The sequence below is a fragment of the Barbus barbus genome (genome assembly GCF_936440315.1).
Source record: "Barbus barbus genome assembly, chromosome: 19".
NCBI classification, from domain to species: Eukaryota; Metazoa; Chordata; class Actinopteri; order Cypriniformes; family Cyprinidae; genus Barbus; species Barbus barbus.
Genome location: NC_136747.1, coordinates 10,247,993 through 10,272,230, shown reverse-complemented (window position 1 = coordinate 10,272,230; position 24,238 = coordinate 10,247,993). Strand labels below are relative to the sequence as shown.

General features: G+C 38.1%; 2 protein-coding genes across 7 annotated transcripts; one reads left to right on the top strand and one right to left on the bottom strand.

Annotated features, from left to right (window-relative positions):
* The first annotated feature begins 638 nt into the window (after window positions 1–638).
* LOC306885757 (large proline-rich protein BAG6) lies at window positions 639–13,281 on the top strand. 6 transcript variants are annotated; one of them, XM_079442528.1, is made up of 25 exons: window positions 639–770; window positions 1,324–1,414; window positions 1,635–1,752; window positions 2,817–3,046; window positions 3,180–3,251; window positions 3,431–3,553; window positions 3,675–3,826; window positions 4,908–5,037; window positions 5,128–5,331; window positions 5,416–5,644; window positions 5,877–5,936; window positions 6,761–7,068; window positions 7,383–7,461; window positions 7,544–7,869; window positions 7,943–8,225; window positions 8,309–8,478; window positions 9,038–9,091; window positions 9,178–9,280; window positions 9,636–9,760; window positions 9,850–9,984; window positions 10,074–10,142; window positions 10,851–11,045; window positions 11,210–11,317; window positions 11,417–11,563; window positions 12,517–13,281. In XM_079442528.1, the coding sequence occupies exons 2-25, from the start codon at window positions 1,337–1,339 to the stop codon at window positions 12,610–12,612; spliced, it is 3,594 nt and encodes a 1,197-aa protein (XP_079298654.1). In that variant the 5' UTR covers window positions 639–770; window positions 1,324–1,336; the 3' UTR covers window positions 12,613–13,281. The 6 variants fall into 6 exon arrangements, with proteins under 6 accessions (XP_079298654.1, XP_079298657.1, XP_079298656.1 ...); XM_079442530.1 differs by having other exon boundaries at window positions 641–770; window positions 7,601–7,869; XM_079442529.1 differs by having other exon boundaries at window positions 659–770; window positions 5,874–5,936; window positions 7,601–7,869.
* Window positions 13,282–14,178: 897 nt separating this feature from the next.
* LOC306885231 (uncharacterized protein) lies at window positions 14,179–23,260 on the bottom strand. Its single transcript, XM_079441631.1, has 7 exons — window positions 23,030–23,260; window positions 21,330–21,580; window positions 19,079–19,753; window positions 18,778–18,866; window positions 18,054–18,254; window positions 17,906–17,975; window positions 14,179–15,595 (listed from the first exon to the last, which is right to left on the bottom strand). The coding sequence occupies exons 2-7, from the start codon at window positions 21,426–21,428 to the stop codon at window positions 15,452–15,454; spliced, it is 1,278 nt and encodes a 425-aa protein (XP_079297757.1). The 5' UTR covers window positions 21,429–21,580; window positions 23,030–23,260; the 3' UTR covers window positions 14,179–15,451.
* Window positions 23,261–24,238: the final 978 nt, after the last annotated feature.

Below are 24,238 nucleotides of genomic sequence, written 5' to 3'. Positions count from 1 at the left end.
AAATATATGAAAGTCTAATGTTTATCAGTACATTACAGAAAATAATGAACTTTATCACAATATGCTAATTTTTTGAAAAGGACCTGTACTGGTATTGGAGCTTGAGACATCTTTTTATCATTCAGGGTTTCTGAAATAAGTAAATAAAAATGAGTTTACATAAATATTAAATGTTTTTATCCGCTGATTACATCAGGTAGGTTGTTTTTTCAGTGCCTAGATTTGAGACTAATGGTCTCATGAATATTAATACTGCATTCGCCCACAGGGATTTGCTGAAATCAAAGCGAAAGGTGAGTTTGAGCCAATAACATTGCACACTTTGCACATTAGCCCCGCCCACCGGCAAAAAACAGCTGGCAAGGCTTCTGCTTTGTTTTCCCTTGCATTGTCTATAAACCTCCTTTACTGATGATAAACTCGTTCATGCTTGTCAGTCGGTCGCATTAAAAGGTATTTTGTTAGTTTTGTCAACATTTAGGAGTAAATTATAACATAATTTATAAATTAATACATTTAAATGACAACAACCCAGGTTGTATAATAAACGGAACAAACAATATATAAATTTTCGTATTTAGATTTGTCGCCAATTTTTGGCTATGAATGCAGTTTTATTTTGAAATCGCAGTTTAGTTGCAGAACGTGACATCACTTCCTGGCAAAGCAGCGTTTGGGATTAGCTAGCAGTTTAGCTAGCATGTCCCTTTAACTGTTGTGTGGGATAAAAATATAATTAAACACTAAATCGCCATAGTTATCCCTTAAAGGTAAGGTGTTTAATCCTTTGCATTTCCAACCCATATATACTCTGCTGCAATTCATATGTAACGTTAACGTTAGTTTTTTTCTTGAATTCATAACCGAATCGCTTTGACTGTTGTTAGCCTGGTACCTAATATAGTAATGGTCTTGAACAATAACAATTATGTATGGCCCCTGGTAAATTAGTGTTTTTAATAATAGGCGTCGCTATTTTGCTTATACACTGTATTTAAATATGGCTTGTGTATATTATATGTGTGTTACGATGTCCGTTATCGGTACTGTTAGCATTTACAGTGCTAGTAACGCCTAACGTTACTATGGAGACAAAACGAGACGCTCCTGTTATAATTACTTAAGCTACACCGCAAGTGTATGATGTTTCTAAGGCTTCATAATACACGGTCAAACTAGTAGTCAGCTTCTTTGATTACAATGAGATCAGATTTTTTCGCTAGCAGTGTAACGTTAGATGATTTGATTCATAGAGGTTAATTGCTAACATTAGCCCTTGTAGTCATTTTTGGAAGCATTCTTACTCTTCTCGCCTTTTTAAAGAAACTTGAGAGTCATGGAGGAACCAGGAGCCGTAGAGGTGACCGTGAAAACTCTGGATTCCCAAAGCAGGACGTTCTCTGTCAGGGGAGAGGTGTGTTTCTGTGTGCTTTGCCATATTATCAGTCATGGACAAAAACATTTTTTGAGGATTTTGTTTGTACTAAGATTATTCTGTATGTAACCCATCTAGCTCTTTTAACAAAGTATAACCCAGACCGCTATATTGAGAGGCTGTTAAATACACTTTAAATTGATAAACCAGTTAGGTTTGCCTTCGTAATCTGATTGTAACCTCTCTTACTTTCTCTCAGTGGACAGTGAAGCAGTTTAAAGAGCACATCGCTTCTGCCGTTGAAATCCCGGTGGATAAACAGAGGTTGATCTACCAGGGTAAAGTGCTGCAGGATGAGAGGACACTCACAGAATACAGTGAGTCACTTCTCCATATCTGTTTTTTCGCATTGGAACTGTTAACGGTTTGCATATGACTCTGCATGTCTGTTTTTGGTGCATTGCAGCCAGAAGGTGGTGACAAGGGACAGTTTTTCTTAGTGAGTCATTGGAACATTCACTCAACCGTTTTGTTCCAAACACAGATTAATTCAGGAACTGAACGAGTGACTGTTGCTGAATTCGGAGCAGCATACTTCTCCTATTTTTGACCACATTTTTCTATGGCAGGAATAGACGTTTTATGTGATTCTTAATTCAAAATGTCTATATAAGTCGTTGGTTAATTAAAAAATTAAAGTTTGTAAATATTTTCATTGGAAAAGGTAAGACAAAGTATGGCTGCACGATTAATAGTATTTTCATCAGGATTAGCCTATGTTTTCTGTTTCTTTCGATTAATTAAGCATAATAGCTGGTTGTTTGTCCTTATTTTTGATTTATTTTACATTTCTGTCATCTTGCACTGGTTTAAAGTTTAAATTCCTCAATTAGAGCTTTTTTCTTACATTTTCCACCCAGTGTTTTGCTTAATCTTCCCAACCTGGCAACCATGAGTAAACGCTCTTTCAGTACTGGAAAAAAACCCCACCAAAAAGTGCTGATTATCTGAAAATAATACAATTCAAAATAATACAAACAACTATGCAAGTTCAAGTTTTACTAAGATATTTATGGCAAATGAAAGGGTAATATAGCCAGTTTGTTTCTTCCACTTGTGCTGTTTGCTGCATCTAAATCTGCAACGAAACTTCCACTTGTGCTGTTTGCTGCATCTAAATCTGCAACGAAACCCTCTCAGAGAGTTGATGTTCTCTTAATTTGTGCTTATGTTTAAGTGCAATAATTCTGATGAAATGTAAAATTAAATTTCTTGAGCAATTGTGATTTATAATTTTTGAGCGAAACGATCATTATTATCATTTTAATCATTATTGTGCATCCCTTTTTATCTGTTCAGATTTTTTTAAGACTAAGTAAATTAAATCTGTTTTTTTTATTTGTGGATATTAATGATAAAAAACATCTTTGCTTTATTTCAGATGTTGATGGGAAAGTCATTCATCTTGTGGAGCGAGCACCTCCTCAGAGCGGTCAGTCTGGGGGTGGAGGAGGTGGAGTTTCTGGCGGCTCAGGTGCAACGGATGAAGGATCCACCTCCTCTCAATCCTCTACTTTTCCAGGAACTCCACATGACCGTAATGCCAACAACTATGTCATGCTGGGCACTTTTAACCTGCCTGTGAACATCATGGACCCACAGCAAATACAGGTTACAGTGCTTTCCTTATGTGAAGAGACGCATGTTTGCAATAGGCTATGTGACCACTTAACCTCAAATAGCCACTGTAATACATGTGTTAGGGGTCCTGTTATTAAAAGAAATTTAAATTTCACCCCTCTAGATGTCAGTGCAGCAGATGTTGGCTGGTGTTGGAGAAATGGGGCGTAATGTCAGAGTGAGCACCAGCACAGGAGTGAGTCATCCTTGCGTCCTCTAACTTCACCAATCATGCTTACATAATTATGAACATTATCAGCATTGTACTGAATGTTTGAATTAGAAGCACTTGTGCTTTGTCTGGTCACAGTCTGTCGTTTAAAATGAAAGGTTATCTCTGGACACATCTACAGTTATTTAATTCCTCTCTCACAGAGCAGTGGCTCTGTGGATGTCCATATCAACGTGGACCAATCAGTGCAGAGCGAGCCCAGGATGAGGCTCCAGCTGGCTGAAAGCTTGCTGCGAGAGGCGCAGGCTTTAATCCACAGACTTGAGGTGCAGAACAAATATTTACATCCAACAAATAAAACAATATTTTTGGATTTCTTAATTATAAAAAAGTAATTCAGCTTGATGCATATTTTCAGGTAAAAGTAACTTGAACTTTTTGTTTCAGGGTCAGTCAAGTGAACCGTCATCTCAGCAAGAGACACCACATCCTCAGCCATCATCATCATCATTCCCAGGACAGCCAATGGAGAGCTCCCCACCTCCACCCTCCTCATCCTCAGCATCTCAGACAGAAGGAGCAACTCACTCTGGACCCAAGTAAGAGAAAATATTAGGGTCTAGGTAGTGGTGGGCAGAGCGATGCTCCGTGAAACACTGAAGCAGTCGAAGCAAATGTGTCAAGGCTTCGAAACATTTCGACACCCGTCTCTACCGTGACACCTAGTGGTCATTTTCAAGTATTGCTCTGAAACACCGTTGACAAAGAAACCGTTAAGGGAATTGACGATTGTTGTGTTAGTCGATCCACCAAGTGATTTGGGGGAGTGGTGAGTATGCTCCACTGGAATGCTGTCTCCTTGGGTTCAAATCCTGGGTGAAGCAGTCATCATCACAAAATTATAATAAACAATTAAAATGTGTGTTTTTATAGTTCTGTTCTTGTAAAGTGTTGAAACATCGGTCTGACATCTGAATGAACTCTTTGTGAATAAATAAGTGTTATTTTGGTAATGAAAAATAGACAATAAAATACATCAAGCCACAATGTTTTTTTTTTTTTTTTTTTTTTTTTTTTTTTTTTAATATAAAGATTTTCAAACGCAGAATCGGCAGGTATGCCACTCTAAACACTTGTGACACGCCCCGATGCTTCGAATCGCCTTAGTCACGTGACATGGGTGTTTCGAATCACGCTTCGGAGCAGTGTTTCAAAACACCTGCGCTTTGGGATCTCGACACCGTGTCGAAACGTCAGTTTCACGTCAGCCATCCCTAGGTCTAGGACAAAAAAATAGTCCATGATGAGGAAAAAGCTTTTAACAATCTAGGTTAAAAAAAAAAATAATTTTTCAAGAATATTTTGATTTAATGCCTCTAAAAATGTCTCGTGGTGTAAACATTAAAGGGATAGTTCACCCAAAAATGAAAAATTACTCTTAATTTACTCTTAATTTCAAGCCATCCTGGTACAGTAGGTGACTGTTTTTTCCCAGTAGAACAATAAGTAAGATTTTTTTAGCTAAAACCATTGTCTTTGGTGAGTCAAACCTTTTGAGAGTTGAAAAAAAAAAACACACTGTCCCTGAATGTTGAGCGGTGGTGTATCATCATGTCTTTGGCCCATTACATTTTTTTTTTTTTACATGTACAAGTGTAACTTCTTTCCTTGTCTCAACAGTCACCCCAGCCCTTTGGAGTTGGTGGAGGTTCTGTCAGAGGTGCGAAGAGTGGAGGAATGCCTCCGTCCATTCATGGAGAGAACACATTCCATCCTTGGAGCTGCCAGTTCCGCTGACTACAATAACAATGTATGCCCTAGATAGTTTAATGTTACATAATTGTCATATGCGCTGTAAGTATGGCAATGTTCATTTTCTGAAAATTGGTTTCTCGGACAGACTCAAGAACGAGAGGAGGATCAGCGCACTCTCAATTTGATTGGAGAGTCGCTCCATCTCCTTGGCAACACATTGGTGGCTCTGAGTGACCTCCGATGCAATTTATCAGCTCAGCCACCCCGCCACTTACATGTGGTGCGGCCCATGTCTCACTACACTTCCCCTGTTGTGCTGCAGAGTGGACCGCCCCATATTCCCATTCCGGTGAGCTAACCAACAATACATACCAAATTACTTTCATACTATTGGTATCAAACAGTTAACCTCAAAATATATGTCATCTTCTAGATGAACCTGGGCTCCACTGTGACTATGACGGCAAACAGCAGACAGACAAGCGAGGGTCAGGCCCAAACCTCACAGCCCAGCAACCAATCAGAGCCTCAGGGTCAGGCACCTCCTCCTCCACCAAATGGAGCCAGTCAACAGACGGGTCACGGTCAGGGGACTCCAAGAGTGATCAGAATCACTCACCAGACCATGGAGCCAGTGGTCATGATGCAGATGAACCTGGATGGTATGTCACCAACCCACCCAATTAGAAACCCAGTGTTCTTAGCACTGTGTTTTAGCCATGCTGCCCATTCCTGGTCTGCTACATTTCAGAATATTCCAAACACTTTTCTTCATCATGATATCATGATATGATTTTACAGTTTAAAATGGTTGCTTTCAAAAAAGGAATTTTGAGACCTGGAATAGCTGTAGTGTAACTGCCGACCACTGATCTGTGCATTTCTGTGCAGCAGATTCAGACAGTGGAGCGCAGGGCCAAAGGCAACAGAACCCCAGCGCTGCTGGAGAGACTGGTTAGTTTCCACCTCTCTCTATAGTCAGTAACCAGCCGTGCCAACATTAACATGTGATAGTGTCTGAAAGAAAAAAATTCACTCAAAAAATTACGATTTTTCATCATTTACATGCCCTCGTGTCGTTCAAAACCAGTTTGACTTACTGTATTACACTGAACACGAAATAATAAATATTTGCAGAATTTCTACAGTGTGCATGTTTTCCATGCAACAAATTAAAGGGGGACTGAGGCTAAAGTGATCCAGACATCGTCATCATCATAATAAAATTCACCATATTGTACATTGTAGTCTTTAAACATGCATTGCCTATGGGGTTGCTAGGGATCCATGAACAATTTTTTTTGAGTTGGCATTTATTTTTATATTTTTAATTAGTAATTATAGTTTTATTAATAGTTTTATGTGTTTTTATTAATTTTATTAGCTTTTTATATTTCTGTTTAGTTTTTGATATAGTTTTTATTTTTAGTTAATGATCATTTTAATACTTTAAATTCAAATTTATTTTAATTACCAAAAATGTTTTTTAATAGTTTTAATTTGATATCAACACTGCTCTGGACGTTCTTCAAATTTCCTTTTTTAGTGTTCAGTGGAAGAAAACAAGTCATACAGGTTTGGAACATCGTGCGAGTAAATGATGACAGAATTGTTCATTTGAGTGGTGTTAAAGTACTATTTTTTGCACTGGGATGTAACACAGCTGCTGTTTGTCTGTTGTTTGTAGTCTTGTGTGTAAAATTCAGACCTTGCAGTTTCAATTTCCAGCAGTGTTAGTAGTCACTTTTCACTGAATTCTGTGCATCTGTTCTCTGAAGGCACCACAGCACCCATCCATGTACCAGGACTGCCACCGGAGTTCATGCAGGCCATCATGCATCAGATCTCCCAGCAGGCTGTTGCCATGGCAACCACAGCCTCTGCCGGACACCAGGGGCAGCAGCAGGGCACTGCAGGCACAGGTGCCCAGAGTGCAGACAGCTCGGCTCCTCCGCCACCTCAGGCCAGGGTGGTCATCACACGGCCCACCTTGTCTCCACGCATCCTCCAACCCATGAGCACCAGAGGGACCACCATCAACCTGCGGGCAACAGTGCCCCCCTCAGCAGGACAACAGACTAACCAAGTATGAACTTTTAAGATAATTATCATGTTTTGGAGAGACACAAAACCAAAGTCCCTTTCAAGGAAAGTTGGTGGCCATATTTGCAACACCTCTGGTCATCTATTTCAAGTCCTATCTTCTTGAATAAGAAAATCCTGAAATCTGAAAAACTTTCTTGCCACATTCATATTTAAATTACTTATTGCAAATCAGTAACAAAATCCCATTCATTTTGTGTTTTATGCTCAAATATTGTTTAAAAAACTTATATTTCAGGCTTGGGTGATATCTAATCTCTTTGCATAAAACTAGTTCATTTTTGTTCTTCAATCAAGGGCAACCCTATGATGTCCTCTCCTCTCACACAGATGGTCAGTGGTTTGGTAGGGCAGCTTTTGATGCCATTGCACACAGGTGAGTGGTCCTTACCTATTCAGTTCCTGTGCAAGATCCAACATCACACAGCTTATAAACATTCCATGTTTTTCATCATCAGGTGACCAGACGTCCACTACCTCATCGTCCCATTCCTTCTCTTTCTCTACCTCCACAGCTGCCCCTTCCTCCTCCTCTATCTCCTCCTCCACTGCTCCTCCATCCTCTGCTAACACATCCGGTCAGACATCCACCCACACCACCAGCACGGCGTCCGTTGGTCAGTCCCAGGAGGGCGGCCTAGGAGATAACCTAGCTCAGCTGCTGACCTCACTTTTGGGAGGAGTTGCTGGAACTGGTGGAGGGGTGTCTGGAGGTCCTCCCTCCATTACAGTGACAGTTCCAGGTGTCCCTGCATTTATCCAGGGCCTGTCTGAGTTCATTCAGGTTGGTGCCTTTCTAACCAAATGGGTTTGATTTTACCAAATGTTTTCATTTGAACGTCCTGTTTTCTTTGCAGTCTGGCCAGCCTGTGTTTCCTCCACCAAACCAGCAGCCTCCACCCTCACAAGCCACACCCTCTGCCCCTTCAGGAGCCGCCCACACTACCGCCCCTCAGCCTCCCAGTGGAGGTGGAGAGACCCTCAGCCCTGAGCTTTTCACAGGCATCGTGCAGGGTGTCCTGTCCACAATGATGGGCTCTCTGGGTGCTGGTCAAGGCAACACTGAGAGCATCGCCCAGTTTATTCAGAGACTTTCCCAGACCAGCAACCTCTTCACTCCTGGAACTGGAGATGCAGTGGGTCAGTTTCTGTGTTTCATTGGCTCAAATCAAAGTTGCGTTTGATGTACTAGCACTGACTCACTGTCTGTGTTTGTTTGGCAGGGTTCTTTGGAGATCTGCTGTCTCTGGTGTGTCAGAGTTTCTCAATGGTAGACATGGTTCTGCTGCTTCATGGTAATCCTCAGCCTCTGAGCCGCATCCAGCCCCAGCTCATGGCCTTCTTCACTGAGCACTATCTGCAAGGCCGAGAGCCCACCGACGCCAACATTGCTGTGAGTCTGAGCTCATACTGTTTTCTTATGACTTTCATTTCAGATGAGTTACATACTCAATTGACATACTCGATAATTTGGTTCAATTATGATATTCTCATTGATGATACATATTACACACTAGTGTTCATTTTGTCAGCCATTTTTTTTTTTACTTAATCTTAGTCCTGTGTCAAATGTACTTTTTAGTTATTATCCTATTTATCAACCTTGGCCTGTTTTTGTTTAGTCAAGTTTTATTTGACTGAATGTCTGAGCATTTTAGTCTAGTTTTAGTCAATGAAATCTTAGTCATATTTTCATCATGCTGTATAATGGTTAAACTGATTAAAATTATATATACAAAGAGCTTTATATATATAAAAACAAAAAACCATGCTAAGTGTATTGTGTTAGGCTAACCGAGACTTGTCATAACTCTTTTGTTGATTTGATTGCTTCTTTTGTCCTCATTTGTTAGTTGCTTTGGATAAAAGCGTCTGCTAAATGACTAAATGTAAATACCGGCACTGAACTAATGTGTGGTAATGATACTAATGGTATGGTTTTTGTTGTTTAGAGTGCTGCTGAGGATCTGATCAATGGACTAGAGGAGTACATTGCAGAGAGCTTTGTAAGTCTTTTTTGCACCTGATTTATCCTATACCATCTGTTCATCATACACGCTAACTGATAGTCTCTGTGCTGGATCTGTTTCAGTCCTCTGTGACTGTTCGCGAGGGAGTGGACATCATCCAAACCAACATATCCTTCCTGAGACAACAGTTCACTCGCATGGCTACTCACATTCTGCGCTGTACAGGTGACCACCATACTATCCACACAGACACAGACCCAAAAACTGCTCTGACCCCAGTATTCAAACGACATACATTAATCAATTAATCAAGAATTCAAAAGATATGATACAAAGGGCAAATGGAAACTGTCTTGGCAATATGTAACATAAAAAATCTATTTTCTGTGGACTTCTTCAGTGTCATTTTCTTATTAGTCATTGTTTTTTTTATTGAATTTTTATTTTAATAATTTTTGTACTTCAGTTTATGTACTTTGTACTTTTTCTAAAATGTTATTTTATTCAGCTTTATTTAAAATAATGAAAACTATTTGTAATATTTTTGTTAACAATTACGCTGTTTCTTGTGTCTCTCCAGATAACACATTTGGCCAGCGCTTGCTGTATATGTGCACCCAGGGTCTGTTTGAGTGTTTGGCTCTCAATCTCTACTGCTTAAGAGGAGAGCAAAGAGCTTTAATCACTGTCATCAACCACCGAATTGTAAGATTCATTGATTCATCCTCATGAAGGTTGTTTGGTGTTGCACTGAATGCATCTTTTGAAACGTTCATGTTTTACTCCTCACTCAGAGGAGAATGTCAGCTGAAGTGAACCCCAGCCTGGTGAACTGGTTGACCAGTATGATGTCTATGAGGCTGCATGTGATTTTAGAGCACAATCCAGTCACTGAAGACCACATCCAGCATTACGTCATCTATACGCAGGTATTCACCCTCTCATCAGGATTCACTCCCACATCAGGAACCACAGAATACAGAAATGAATACGCTTCTATTATGTTTTTTACGTACAGAGCGAGTCGTCTCAAAGAACAGAGTCAGACGCACATGCAAGCCAGCAATCAGATAACATGAGTGTTGAGGTACGTTTTAACTGAACGAGATTGAGTTTCTTTTGATCACCAAGGCTGTATTTATTTGATCCAAAATACAGCAAAAACAGTAATATTGTGAAATATCATTACAATATAAAATAGCTGTTTTCTATTTTTTATATATTTTAAAATGCAATTTATTCCTGTGTTGGAAAAGCTGAATTTTCAGTATCATTACTCTAGTATTCAATGTCAGGAGAAAAAAATACTAATAGAAAATTGAAGAGAACAGCATTTATCTGAAATAGAAAATATAATAAAATGTATAATAATAAAAGTTTGAGTGGCAAATCAGCATATTAGAATGAAAATTCCAACACGGTAATAAATTGAATGTTAAAATGTATTCAAATAGAAATCTCTTTTTTTATTGTAATTTTGTGCAATATTACTGTTTTTGCTGTATTTTGGATCAAATAAATACAGTCTTGAGCAGAAAAGCCTTAAAATTTTTAATAATAATATTTAGCTTTATTTTTATTTCTGTTATTTTTTATTATTCTTACTATTTCTGTGTAAACTTCAGTTAATGGCCGTTAAAGTTTCAAAAAATATTAGTCTAGTTAACTATAACACACACATCATAAACAACTGTCCTTTGTGTATTTCCTGTCCCTTAGGCCTTGAACACATCTGGATGTTTGTCTGCACTATAAACTGTATGTCATGATAATAATATGTGATTATATGTTACAGATGGAAGAGGGTCTGTCTCCTGCTCCTGCCACCACTGCAGAGGAAGTCATGGCATCCTCAGGAGACACTGCTGATGGTGATGAACCACCTGGCAGGCCATTGTTAGAGGAGACACGAGGAGCAGTAGCCATGGCACCCGCAGACCGGGACGAGTCAACTGGAGAGGCGGAGCCATGGGCAGCAACTGTTCCACCTGTGAGAGTCCATTGTCTGTTATGATTTAGTGTATCTGCTAAATGTTTATTACCTATTTGTAGTACACTGACATATAAATGAGCTCAAAGTTGACAGCAAAAATAAAACAACAACTGATATTGTATATAATAATAATAATAATGTGTGTTAAATATGTTAATCAGGAATGGGTACCCATCATAAGACATGATATGCTGACCCAGAGGAAGATGAAAGCACAGCCGCCGCTGTCTGATGCTTATCTGCATGGGATGCCAGCTAAGAGGAGGAAGGTCTGTGCGCCAACTACATTCACTTAAAACTAGAACGCTATCAGAGATCACCAATGCAAAATGAACAGTTCAATTAGAACTGCTTTCCTCTCTTCACAGACTGCGCAGGGGGACGGTCCTCACCTCTCTCTCGCTGAGGCCGTGAGTCGAGCTGCCAGGACAGCAGGGGTGCGATCTGTTACTGCCCCAGACAGCCTACAGGGGGATCTGGAGGCACCAGAGCTGCAGGAAGCGTATACACAACAGGTAAGAAACTAAAATCGCACCTGACCTGTCCTGAGACACCTGCGTAGACCAGTGTTATTCAGGGGTCTTAAAAAGTCCTCATTTGCCCTTTTACAAATAAAGGCCTCACAAGATTTTAAATCAGAGCAGAAAGTATTTTGATAAAGCTATGACATGAAATGTTGCACGAACAGCAAAAAACTTCCTCAGTATTTTTGTCTTTTTTTCCAGTACAAATATCCTTAAAGCAAGATACATAAACTTTAGATGCAAAATGAAGATATGAACTCGAAGATAAATACTTCATTTTTTCGAGATTGGGAAAGGTGCTCGAGTTGGGATTTGAACTCTGGACACCCGTAGCGCACGTAGGGCAGCTGTGTTGCCCACAGGGTTATTGGTGCCGACAAGTTGTTATTCTTACAACAACAGCAAATATCTGTCGGTAGGGACTGAAAACTTGTTTTGCGTTTTAATTTAGTTCATATTTCAATAATGTAGATTTTTTTTTTTTTTTTTTATGCTAAAATATTTTGAGTGGAAAACCAGACAAAAATATTAAAGAACATCCCTTTTTGCAGTGTGATAAGATGGTATAGTAATAGATATTTCTAACTATTTTTATTATATACACCAGGGGTGGCGGATTCTGGCACTACAGAGCCACAGGGCTGCAGAGCACAGCTCCAACCCTGAATAAAACTCAGCTGCCTGAGCTTTTTTTTGTAACCTTTCAGATGGTTTGTTTGATTAGGAAGAAGCAAAACTCTGCAGGACTGTGGCTCTCCAGGACCGATGTTAGCCACCCCTGATATACACACTCAGTTTAGGTCCCATTTCCACAATCCCACATTATTAAAGTTACAAATTTAGTTTTGCTAGAAAATAGGAATGCAGACTATACAGATTGTGATCTTGCTCTCTGAACTGCATTGAATATTTTGAAACCTTTTGCATCCTTCATTGTCTTCCAGGTGAAGAGAGATATAAAGAAACGACTGAGTGATGATCCAGACTACAACCACCAGCGCTTTCCCAACACTCACAGAGCTTTTTCTGAGGACTCCTAACCCAACAGCTCTGTTTACTGTCCTTTCATCTGTCAAACATAGTCATGACCATGACGTCTCGAAGAGACGACCAGTAGCGTCTCATGCATTGAGGGGTTCCAGCTGTTTTGAACTCGGCGGCTGTCACATATCTCAGATGTCTGCCATAGTCAAATCTGTGGATAGTGGCTAAATATATAGAGCCGGTGAACTAGACCGTTCATGGAGGCAGAAGAAACTAGACTTTCTTTCCACTACATGGCATCCATTTGTCTGAAGCACCATCTTATAATCTTAGATGTCAAAACATTCAGTTTTACTCTGACAGGACTCATATATGACCCTGTCCATTGTAAATTAGCTGTACATTGTTGTAATAAGTTGTTTTAATAATGACAATAATAGCAGGCATATATACATGAAGAAAACCTAATTCGTTCCAGCTTGACCTGCTCTGTGTGTAGATGCCAAGATTGATGTTTACAAGCTCCAGACATGCTGAACGTGATTATATGTACAGCACTGCACATTCGTCACTGAGGACTGGGAGAGTTTTAGTCATAGTGATGCCATAGAGCTGTTATTTGTAAGTATTTCTTGCATGCCAAAAACATCTTGTTGGCTCCATCATGTTCATGAATGTGGCCGTTACAAAATAAATGGTTCAAGTCTAGAATCACTTCTAGTTTTAAAGAAACAGCTGTGTCTGCCTCCTTGTTTGGCCACTTACATGAAAGAATGTTAATTGCATTAAATTGTCTCAACCATGTTTGGTTGGGGTTTTTTTTTTGGTTGGTTGGTTATCAATAACTATAAACCAGAAATTTGGTCCCTAAAGTGCTAGCTGAACAATGATTTAATTTATGGTAAATTTTCAACCGTTACCCATATTTTACTGACATTATTTAATCTTTATTCAACTCAAACTTTGGTGTCAGCTGAAAAATAAAAAAATAAAACTACTATAAAATAGAACATTATCATTCAAAAGTTTAGCGTTGGTAAGGTTTTTTTTATGTTTTTGAAATAAGTCTCGAATGCTTACGAAGGCTGCATTTATTGATCAAAATTACAGTAAAAACGGTAAATGTATAAAATGTTAATTTTAAACACTTTATTTAAAAAAAAATATTTCAAAATGTTATTTATTCCTGTGATGCAACACTGCCTTTACATCAGTTTTCAGTCTCAGATACTTTAGAAATCATTGTAATATGTTGATTTGCATTTTTCTTTGTATTATCAATGTTGAAAACCGTTGTGCTACTTAATGTGGAAACCATGATACATTTTTAAACGTTAAAATAAACAGCATTTATTTAAAATAATTTAAGCCTTTACGGTCACTTGATCAAATTAATGCATCTTTGCTAAAAAAAAAAAAAAAAAACTTTTCAAAAAATAAATTATAAATAAAATTTAGAAAGGTAGTGTACCATAACAAAAACAGAGATTTAAACTATATTCAATATGGAACTATTGCAACTATATCCTATTTGGAAAATGCCTTTATATGCAACAAAAACATTATTTTGCAGAGAATTCAAATTTCAAATACCTAAACGGAAGACGGAGACCAAAAATAGTGCCAGTATGCATTTATTTGTCACACAACATATTCAACACAGGTTTTTGGGTAATACGCGCAGAAATAATCACCAGAACAATTACTCAGCCATGTTTATATGGATCTGCTTTAACAGGTTCTGACCTTTCGGCTTTGAATTGCACAGATTGTGGAGTGATAGCGTTTCATGCTTTTATTGTCCATTTAAAAGCGCAAGCTATTGAGACAAGTGTTCTGACTACTTTGTGACACAGGATGTCCATTAAACTGTTTGGTCTATGTCTTTACCACAAGAAGCTAGGGCAGCTGAACTGTTCTTATGGGTGAAGCATGTATTATCACACTAAATGCACGGAGACAGTCATTACTGAGCTAAACTGACCAATTAACCTGGAGAAAAATAACCCACGCGTTGCTCTGCAGATGCAAATACACTTCTGAATATACTTCAATGGGAAAGAATTTGAAAGCATGTGTCTTTCATATAAGAGTGCTTAATTTACATGGACGGCATGGAAAGACCAGTGCAGATTTGGCAATGTAATTATGTAGGGAGCCATATTGGCTGATAACTTCTACCATGTGACTTGCACATTCAAACATGGGAAGTAAGGGCAAACAAGAACAAGTCCAGATAGGAAACTAAACTCTCTACACTCAAAGGCAGTCCCTGGCATCACTTTCCCTTAAAGGTCACCAAAAAGGCAGCAACCCTAAAGACGTTCACTGCTACTAAATGAAACGGCTGGTTTTCATGTACCTTCCTCTATAACATTTAAACTAATGCAACTGATGAAAACTCCAATTAATATATAAATACAAAAAAATATATAATTAATTATTACAATGCAATCTGATCAAGACTTCAATGTCATGACCAATTCCTCTGTTGATCCATTAGTGTGAATGTGAGCTGAACCCTCTTCACCTTTTATCTGGCATGTGCTTTAAAAGCCAGTTTTACAGCCGAGCTGCCTGAATGCATTTACCTGTAACGTACTGGGTCATCAAAACCTGTTAGTTAATCTCCTAGTTAGTGATGGCCTCGTGTATTAGATAGTCTGTTATGATCCAAACCAGTTTGGTGATATATTCAAACAATGGAAATTAAAGAAGATTGTTTCAAGTGAGAACAGTTTTAACTCATTTGTTCTTGTTCCTGCGGATTTCCCCCCCAAACAACTAGTTACCAATATCTCATTCACTCAACCCACACAATACAGCGCTGCATCTTTTTCAGTCTTTTTAAAGGTGACCAAACGCGCCCACACTCTGGTCCTGCTCTGCTGCGGCTCAGGCTCGGGTCTGTCGGAGGGAAGACAGCAGGAGTGGGAGCAGGTTGAGGGCGGGCCGGTGCTCCTGAATGCCCAGTGCCACCAGAGCCCCGGCCAGCATGGAGGTCACTTTGGGCAGCAAGGGAGGACGAGCCTCCATAACCTGCCAACATAGATAAAACACTAAGCTTAAACCAGAGATGACACAATAACATATTGTTTTTCAATCAGAGGGCCTCAGCAGATGTCCAAGGGGGCCGCAGGATGGCTTAACTCACCCAAAAATGAACATTCTGTCATTTACTCACCCTCAGGTTGTTCCAAACCGGTTTGAGTTTCTTTCTTTTGTGGAACATAAAAGATGATATTTTGAAGAGTGTGGGTAACTAACGTTGCTGATATTATTTTATTTTTTCCATATTATGGAAGTAAACGGGACCAGCACCAACATTAATATCTGTGTGTTCATCAGAAAAAGAACAAGTAAATAATGACAGGTTTTTCATTCTTTGGGGGGTGAATTGTCCCTTTAAAATGTACTTCAATTAATAAATGATGATTAATATATGGAACAATCATACTCTAAATTAAATTGTTAAAAAAAACTAAAGATGTAAAATGAATATGTAATATTTCCTCATCTTCAAAAACTATTGTTTTTAATGAAATACAGTTCTTGAAACTTGTGGAATCCCAGAATGAATTTTGTTGAACTAATTTAACACCATTTCTGTTAATTGTTTGAAAAGAAGCTTCGTCATAAGTATCATTGAATTTTATGTTGGCCTTCAAGTCAAAAAGATTGAGAAATACCGCAATTAAGTGACAAGCATTAAAGGTTATAATACTTGTTTTTTTTTGGGGGGGGGGGGGGGTAGCTCTGCCTCTGACCACAGTAAAATCTCACTGATGTAAAATCTTGCTCCATTTTTTCAGATTTCAGTATCTGTTCGGTATCTCCTTTTTCCAAACAAGTCTACTAAGTTTTAAATTAAGGGTGGTACTTCAAGTTTAGGGAGCTTCCATCCAAAATAACCAATCATTTCAAATAATAAGGCTGCACTACAAATAATCCTGATTTGTCTGTTTGATTGAATGAGCTGGACATTTTCCAACATTCTTGAAATTTATCTGCAGTGTTGGGGAGTAACTAGTTGCATGTAAAGGAATTATGTAATTTATTTACAAAATAAATGTAACCAGAAAAAAAAAGTACTTAAGTTACTTACAAAAATGTTAACGATTATAAAGGGGATTACATCTGAATATTCTCACACACATACAGATTGAACTGATTATATAGTGCTTTAAAATATGAGACACCAATGTTTCAGGAGTTTAGGACACGTTTATACGATAACAGTTTTATTTCCTATTTGGGTTTATGTATATGCTTTATTTTTTTTAAGATTAACTGTGTTTTCAGATGCCTGTGTTTCCTGTTATACGCAAAGATTTGATTTCAAAAACAATCACAGCTATTAAATTACTTGTTATGGTTTTGAATCTGTAAATAACCTCAGAATGATCTCAAAGTAAAGAGGTGCTAAAGTCTGATTTTGTGGAGGCTGTGCTTTAAAAATAGTTGAATTATAATCTTAATTCAAATGATGAAGGATTCTTAAAGTCTGACAGTAATCAGTGTTGAGTAAATGTTTGAAAATGATCAGTTGAAAACATTCATTAGAAATTTAGAAAGTAATCAAATGTAATCAGTTACATTAATAAAGTAATTCAAATAGTTACACTACTTATTACATTTTAAATAGGGTAACTGGTAATCTGTAACCTATTACATTTCCAAAGTAACCTTCCCAACACGGTTTATCTGTCAGGAATATAATAAAAAGCTTGCTATCTCAATGTGACATTAGTCTTAAAAGATTATCTGTGACAAAATCTATTTTTAGTCCTCTAGCTGTGTTCTGCTCCTCCTGATTATTTTATTTTTCTTTGTATTTCACTATATTAATATGACAAGACAACAGACACTGTGCAGATTATCACACTGCTACTATTATCTCCAAATCCTCACTCACATCTCTTTCCTGGTTTTTCACACACTGCTTTAAAACAAAACTGTTTTTCACTTCTAATCCCCATCAGTTTACGGAAATATATCTGGAAAATTCAGCTTTGATCTGCTCAAAATGAGGGAAAGCACTCTGAAATATCCATGAGTGTTCCAGTTAATGAGGGCAAAGTTTTTATTAACAGAAAATAAATAAAAATCAATAAATAAAATGCTGACTAACTTTTAAACAGGAGTGTAATATGATTCAGAAATTTCTTTTCACTGACACTTTCTTGGAAAATAATAAGAAACTATTTATAACTATTTAACTTTAATTATTATCCCATTTAATTTAAAAAAAAAAAAAAAAATATATATATATATATATATATATATATATATATATATATATAGAAAACAATGATATTCTGAAAAGATTTAGTTGCAAGCAAACATTACCTTTTCAACTTTATGCCGGTGTATTCGTCCATCAGAGCCAACATAGAAGGTGGAGAATGCATCATATGTTCTGAACAGAAAAAAATTATTAAGATGACAAAGATGAGCACAGAGCAAGTTTTTGATAGGCTGTCACAGTATGCATCACCTGTAGAGGTGGCTCTTGTCTTTTTTGTAGAAGAAGACCAGAATGGAGTGGAAGGGCAGGCCTTTGACTCTCCAGCGAGCTTTGATGGAGCCATCTTCTGGATGCTTGGTCAGCTTCAGCACTTCCAGCTGAGCCTCCGCATAGTAACACAGACACATCAGTCGCCAAAGCGTCAGAGTCAGCTGGTATGCTACACGACCCCTTCAGCGATAGAAGAACAGGTATTATACCAGTCAGCCGTGCCGTATCAAATATACCGGTACTTTAGTAACAAGCCAAAACCAGCCATTCAATGGTAGTTCTGACATTTTGGAACATGAGGGTCACTACTGTCACTGTGTAATTAGCAAACAAAGCCACAAATCATTTGTTTTCCTCAAAACATTTTTAGATCAAATATTAAAACTTTTTTTTTCTGCATTTGAAAACATTTTTCTTGGTAAAAACTTTTTGATGTGCTTGCAAAAAGTGTTTTTGAGTTTGCAATTAATTAATAAAATTAATTAATAAATAAAATTATTTGCAAAATTTGTAATAGTGTTGTTGACTTGTCTATAAGCAGTAAAGACAAGCTGTTATCATTTTCTGAGTTTTCCACACCCATTTATTGGCAATATGTAACCAATGGCGTTTGAACAACAACAGTCACAGCGGTTCACTGACAGCTAGTTTAACTTATTTCAGGCCTAAAAACCAGTATAACATGCACCTAGAAACCCTTTACCTTGTTTTGGTGTTCAGAAGACCATTGATGAACTCAACATCTTCAGAGTATATGCTGTAGTCATGATTTTTCACAAAGAATCTGGGAAGCTGAAACACAATGTAGAACCTTAACAATTAGTTGAGATTACATTGGGATAACATTAATCAAAAATACAATCTGAAAACAAAGGTATCATACATTTTATATCTTTAGCTGGAGGCTATAGGACTTCTATTCCCACAGCCTCCATATCAAGCATTTTCTCTCCCATTCATTTTTCTACAAGTGGTCAATCTCATCCCCCTTAAACTCATTTTACCTCCACCCTCAGCTTTTCATGCATCAGGGCCAGCTTCTCCTCATTCTCCATGTCTCTCTGGCTGGAGCTCTTGTCCACCCTCGCAGTCTCAGCATGGCTGTAATGTGTGACATTGAGGGACGGATAGAAGCTCTGCTCGTCCTGTCCCTTTCCTGCTTTGTCCACAATCTCTGAAACAGACTCCATCCCAGGGCAGTGAAAGCAAAAGAAGCGAGATCCCAACGTAAAAGGCGCAGGGCATACCTCGGTCTCAAACAGACTCCTGAAAGAGCCTCTCTCCGTCAGCTGGTTTTCCTCAGTCCCTACATTTCTGGTAATGCTAATATCATCCTCTCTGCTCCCATCAACAGTGGTTAAAGGAAAAAGCAAGTCAAAGGGTCTGTTGGGTCCCAAAGCAAGGAGATCGCTTAGTTTGGCCGGCCTGAGAAAAGGCACTTCCACCACGATGTGCTGCTCATCAGTCTCTCCAGGTTTGAGCAGGACAGGCAAACTGATGGCCTCCTCCCATTCCTCCTCCTCTAGGCTGGCCGTTCGGTTCGGCTGGCATGCGTGGTGGAAGGGATGGGACAGGGATGGCTGTTTAATAGACAAGTAACGCAGACTGTTCGGAGGAGCCAAGGCCCATGATGCACTGCTCAGGGTCCTACAGTTGTCATTCAAGTGTAATTCGGTTGTCTGCAAATCAGACAGAATCTGATTAGAAATCAGACAAATCTAATTGTTCAAAGCATTTGATTTTGATTAATTGAATTTTTTTCTTTACACTTTGAAAATATTTGGGTGTACAGATCTTAAAGGGATAGGTTACCTAAAAATCAAAATTAGCCCATGATTTACTCACCCTCAAGCCATCCTAGGTGTATATGACTTTCTTCTTTCAGAAGAGTTATATTAAAAAATGCCTAGTTAATCTCCATCACATGCTTTCAGATGGAGCGGGATTTAATACATAGAGCCGTAGATCACCGACAAGCTTTGCAATATCGCGTTCATAATCGCAGATGAATCGCCATCGATTATGAACACGAGATTGCGTAGCTTGTCAGTGAACTATTAATCACAGAACTGGCTTTACTGACGACATGCGCATGATAATCACATGTGTATTTATATTTAAAAATTAACAAACCATAATCTCTTGCATCTGCTAACACGTGTTCACAAGTCATCATGTGGGTGATGTAGGCATAGTGCAAGCTTTGGTGAGAACAAAGTTGTTTACAGCAAAGGAAAAGCCTCTTGGCTTATATTGAAATCTCCCAAAATTTCTCTTTACAAATCCTCGTTTTGTACTTCTAATTTGTGACAGGTGTTTTGTCTTGCTCTCTCCTCTGCTTTCACGTTCATCACTTCTCACTGGTGCTTATGCCAAAGTCATGTCACTCGGTGGCCATCTCGGTGACACCTCTCAGGCATCCAAGTGCAGCTCCAATCTCTTTGAAAGGGGAAACATCAAATTCTCCAAAACTGTTCACCAAGCTTAACATTAAATTTCATATTTGATATCACCAATGAAATCTGACAACAACTGTCTCATATGTTGTTTATTTTGCTCAAATAGCATTAAAAAAAGCTTATTTCTCAGGCTAGACCGGCCAGTGCGCATGCGCAGTCCTGAGCACACGTCTCAGAACGCTGACTGTTTCTATAGAAACCGGGACTTCAAACTGTAGCTGCAGTGACGCGCTGACTTTACCGATTGGTTCTTTTGCTTAGAGGGCGGGGCTTCATTTGATAGAACAGCCATATTGAGCATTGCATTTTTCCCCATTCAATACTATACGAGTGACACGTCTTGGGTATTCTATTGTCTTTGCTTACGCTATGCCTACATCCTCCGTCATCCGCTGGAACACGCGTATGACGATTAACTGAAGCTACGGTTTAGGTCTATAATGTTTTAAATATGGATATTGTTCTTACTCGAATGCATCAATTCGCTTCAGAAGGCCTTTATTACACGCCGAAGCCTTGTGGAGCACTTTTTATGATGGATGGATGCACTTGTTCGGGCTTCAAAATCTCGACTCCCATTCACTGTCATTATAAAGCTCGGAAAAGCCAGGACATTTTTTTATATAATTCCGATTGTATTCGTCTGAAAGAAGAAAGTCATATACACCTAGAATGGCTTGAGGGTGAGTAAATCATGGGCTAATTTTACATTTTTGGGTGAACTATCACTTTAACCCTTATTTTCAAAATTGTTTTTAAATAAATTTTTCATGGTAAAAGGTTTTACAATGTGTACCTGACATAACTTCCAGCACTGTTTCGTCATCGGATGCCTGCCGCCATGGTTCCTGACACACCCCACCCAAAGAGAGACACCCCCTCTGCACACAGCCATTCAAGTCGGGGTGCTGAGGTGACCTCGATGGAGTCTCAGTAAGATGACATTATCAAGCTACTCAAAGAGGACGAAACGTGAACTCTCCCATCCACCGCTGCCTCGGATTACTCACTCATCCACAGAGAAACGTCTGTCCTTCAAAACCTAACCTGGGCCAAAAAAATACAAATAAAAAACATTTAAATCACACTAACATGACCAGATATTCAGATCTTCATTACATTTATGAATTTGGCAGACATTTTTAAACAAAGCAACTCACAATGTATTCAATGTCTAAATTTTAATCTTTATTTTGTGATCAGCCAAGGAGTCTCATGCCATTGCTCTACTAGTTAAACTCCACTAACAATCAAAAGTTTGAGGTTGATTTGATTTTTTTTGTTTTTAAAAGCCGTCTCTTCATTTATTTGATCAAAAACAGTTAAATCAGTAATACAGTTAAATATTATAACAATTTAAAATAACAGTTTTCCATTGTAATAGATTTTAAAATGTAATTTATTCCTGTGGTTCAAAGCTGAAAGCATTACTCCAGTCTTCAGTGTCACGTGATCCTTAATAAATGATTTGAATATGCTGATTTGCTGCTCAAGAAACATTTCTTATTTCTTGTTAATTGTTTCAGGAATCCTTGATAAATATAAAACATAATATTTGAAACATAAATCTTTTGAAATATTATAAATGTCTGTCACTTTTGATCACTTTAATACACCCTTGCTGATTAAAAATGATTTCTTTCAAAATAAAATCTTACTGACTATAAAGTTTTGAATGGTAATGTACAGGCAAACCTTATTAGTCATAAGTGCTCTTACAATGTACAAAAAAAAATTAAGATCAGTAAAATGTGATACATGGGCGATACTACATTAAATAAATGTTACTTTTACATCTCAGGTGAGAGATTAGCTCTCGTACAGCAGGAGTACATGACCTACATTACTGCCAGGCAGAGAGGCAGCAGGAGTTTGGCCATAATAGGCGTTTATTACACACCTAGATGTTACCACATTTAGATGTCCAAAAATGCTGTCTGGGCAGGTAGCTCACTAAAGAGTGAGTGGCAGCAACAAATGTGAGGCAGAAAAGGGGCAAAGCTGAACACGACAGTGTCTCAAAATCTAGTGAATTACCAATATAAATAGCATTTTGCAGCGTATAAATATGCACCTATGATCGTGCTGTATTTCTTTATGCACAAAAATGCTAACAAGACTTTCATTCAGAAATATATAATAAAAGAGAGAGGAATTGTGTAATATATTGCTCAATCAACCGTTTGAATTAAATAGAGCCTCGCATCCACGTTTTAGATTAGAGAAATATCTTATATTTACAGCAAGGCAGTATTTACAGCCTGACACATGAACATCACGCTTTGGTCACACTTTACTAATCAACATTTTCACTCTGAGCTGACCACCAGAAACATTACAGTAAACGATTACAAAAAGATAGGGCTTCTGCTGAAAGCGTTTCCTGTGTGATTAGGTGGGACACATAAGTTATTAGTTAAGTCTTCATATCTAGCAGCTATACATGCCAGTCATGTGTTAGCTGTCCTGCTTGTAAACATGAAATGCATAACTTACCTGTCCTCGCTGAATCTGATGAAATGCTGTGGAGCGTCAGCTCACTGTGCAGAGATGCGAGAGTGTATCCAAATCTGATTGAGAGAAATTTCTGTGCGATTTAGAAAGAATATTAATCTGTTTTCAACGTTACACAAATGTCACTCCTTATGTCCTTGCCCTGCGCCAGTCTGCGCAACTGCGCATGCGTCAATCGCCTTCTAGAAGCGGGATCTGCCTACAGCGGCATCCAGCGGCTCACGCCCCTAATAAACCATGGCGGCCTTCTCTTTTCAAAATAAAAGTCTTAAACGCAAGGTCCAAAACTATCCAAATTAAAATCCAAATATCTTTGTACCTTAAAGTATGTTTTCAAACTAAAAATGTTACTTGCAAAATATTAATAAAAAAAACTTTGTCATTATAGCGCCATGGATAGAGCTAAAATTTTATATTCAGATTTATTTATTCATTAATATATTCATATTATATTAAGTCACACTTTTATATCAATTAACAATATATGTTTAGTAAACATCAGCATTTGGTTTATGGTAGTTGCTTGTAATATTGTGTAGATAGACGTTTTTATTACTACTACAGTAAGTATGTGTAACATAGGACACTAAAATAAAGTGTTGTCTATATCACATGATATTACATTATATTATATTATCTACAACAGGGGAAGACAACGTCGGTCCTGGAGTGCCGATGTCCTGCAGAGTTTAGCTCCAACCCTGAATAAAAGCCTCACCTGCCTGTAGCCCTAGTAATTCTGAGGATTGTGATTGGCTTGTTTGTTCAGGTGTGTTTGATTAGGGTTGGAGCTAAACTCTGCAGGACATCTTCCCCTGATCTACAATAACAACTTTCAATTATTTTAGAGAAGTTTTTTTTTATTACAACTATAGTAAACACATTTAACATAACATGGACACTAAAATAAAGTGTTACATATACAGTGGTGGACAAAATTCTTAAACACTGGTATTTTCAGCAGCTAAAAATGGTTTGAAGTTAGTTATTTCTATATTTTGTTGTAGTGTGTCAGTAGAAAAATAACAGTTTACATTTCCAAACATTCATTTTGCCATTAATTGTAATGATCCAGTGATTTTTGTTTGCACAAGGGGTCTGATAACAGCCAGTGCTCCAGACAGACTCATCATCATCCAGTCTGTCTGGAATGACATGAAGAAACAGAGCAAACGGAAATGGACTAAAAAT